This window comes from Colobus angolensis, unplaced genomic scaffold (genome assembly GCF_000951035.1).
Source record: "Colobus angolensis palliatus isolate OR3802 unplaced genomic scaffold, Cang.pa_1.0 Scaffold39, whole genome shotgun sequence".
In the NCBI taxonomy this organism is placed as follows: Eukaryota; Metazoa; Chordata; class Mammalia; order Primates; family Cercopithecidae; genus Colobus; species Colobus angolensis.
Window position 1 is genome coordinate 3,986,159 of NW_012117265.1, and position 2,111 is coordinate 3,988,269.

At 43.8% G+C, this 2,111-nt stretch overlaps 2 protein-coding genes across 2 annotated transcripts in view; one reads left to right on the top strand and one right to left on the bottom strand.

The window, feature by feature from the left end:
* Nucleotides 1-2,111, top strand: part of ZNF560 (zinc finger protein 560) — a 38,624-nt gene that overhangs the window by 8,787 nt on the left and 27,726 nt on the right. The gene's annotated exons all lie outside the window — the stretch shown is intronic.
* Nucleotides 1,002-1,892, bottom strand: LOC105520898 (mitochondrial intermembrane space import and assembly protein 40). Its single transcript, XM_011954902.1, has one exon. The coding sequence runs from the start codon at nt 1,732-1,734 to the stop codon at nt 1,306-1,308; it is 429 nt and encodes a 142-aa protein (XP_011810292.1). The 5' UTR covers nt 1,735-1,892; the 3' UTR covers nt 1,002-1,305.

Here is a 2,111-nt window from a genome sequence, read left to right on the forward strand (position 1 = left end):
ACGATCCTAGCTCACTGCAGCTTTGAACTACTGGGCTCAAGTGATCCTCCCACCTCAACCTCAGAAAATGTTGGGATTACAGGCATGAGCCACCATCCCTTGCAGGACACCTGGAATATCTTGTTCCCCAGCAACCTTTCTACTAATTATTTTAGCATCCATGAGTAACCTGCAGTAAATGAACTTCTTTATATGTAGTTAACATTTTTATAAGTGTATTATCAAGTTAAACCTTTAATACTGGATTTTAGGTCAGAGGACAAATGTACGTTTAATTTTGCTGGATATTATAAATTCCCACCCATAGGTCTTGTACCATTTGGCAGTTTCTGAATGGATGTAAAGTTGTGTAAAAATTATTCTGGAAAAAATAAGGAACAGACTTTAGCTTGTTTTTTGTTTTTTTTTTCTGTTTGTTTGTTTTACTGCTGCTACATCTGAAGATAGATTTTAGTTTTAACCGCAAGCAACTTGTTTTCAAAAAGAAAGTCAGTGTCTTGTTCAGTTTCATCCTGAATAAGAATACTCAAATATATTTTCAGAAGTATAGTGTTCTTTCTTTCTTTCTTTTCTTTCTCCCCGCGCGCCCCCCGTTTTTGAGACAGATTCTTCCTCTGTTGCCCAGGCTGGAGTGCAGTGGTGCCATCTCAGTTCACTGCACCCTCCGCCTCCTGGGTTCAGGTGATTCTCATGCCTCAGCCTCTGAAGTAGCTAGGATTACAGGCGTGCACCACCACGCCTGGCTAACTTTTGTATTTTTTGTAGAGATGGGGGGTTTCGTTATGTTGGCCAGGCTAGTCTTGAACTCCTGGCCTCAAGTGATCTGCCCACCTTGGCCTCCCAAAGTGCTGGGATTGCAAGCGTGAACTACTACTGCAGCTGGCCAGTAGTGTAGCATTTTGGGTTATGTTTTATGTGTGAGACATTTTATATGAGTGTTGTTTAATTCTTGTGTTGTATATTCTATTTATTTATTTATTTATTTATTTATTTTTTTCTTGGGTAATGGTTTTTAGTTGCTGAGCTTATTCAACACGTTATTTAAAAGTGGCAAAATTCAGGGCCATCTGAGAAGAGCATTCAAAAGTGGCAGCTAAAGGTTTAGGTAGGACACACATACATACAACCCCCATTTTTTTCAGTGTATATGTCAAGAGGTCAAGACCTCTGATCATCAAAATAATTTATTTTGTATATTACAGTGCACAGGACAACAGAGGGAAAGACACTTTCTTGGAAGGTGACAAGGCCTTTTGCAAAAGGTCCACTCCAAAAGGACTGGAGCCCAGTGCCTTGTGGCCTTCATTAACTTGACCCCTCCTCTTCTTTGGTTGCAGTGGCCTCAGTGGGAGCTGTTTCTTCTACTTGTCCTGCTGGCTTCTTCTCCCTTTCCTCTTCCTCATCCTCATCCTCTTGGGGGTAGAGGTCTGGGTATTTCTGCATGCATTCCTGCATGGCCCGGAACTGGTCTACACAGTCTGACCCCTTGATCTCCTCCGTGCTATAGTGGAAGCAGGAAAAGGCTGACTTGAATTGTTCTCCACAGGGACTGCTGGCCATTCCCCCAAGGCATGGGCAGTTCCAGTTAATGTTTCCATTTGGCAGTATCAATCCGTGCTCCTCGTATGGATCATTGGGGTCATCGGCCACCAGTTCTACATTGCTTGGAGTTTCATGTTCTTCTTTGGTTACAAATATGATTCGATCCTTCCCTTCCTGCCGGCAATAGGACATGGCTGCAGCCCGTCCCTGAGACCTTGCAGAAGCGGCGGTGGCGGCAGCTGCAGCTTTACGCGGTGACCTCCTCTCCTCAGGCAGGGCTGGCCTCTCCGAAGCCCGCGCGGACCCGCCCCCTCCAGGCCTGCCCGCCGCGCGCCTGCCTCGGCGCCCTCTTAACCCTCTATTTCTTTTTTAAAAATAAAAATCCTGTTTATTCAGTGAATCACTTCAGCCTGTGGCAGTAATTTTGAATCCAGTTCTATCAATCATCAAATTGTATAGTCCATCTACGAATTTGATAAGCATGCTGTGTCTTATCTAATTGCCTTAGCTGAAACCTACAGTACAATTTTTTTTTTTTTTTTTTTTGGCTGTAGAGTCTTGCTCTGTTG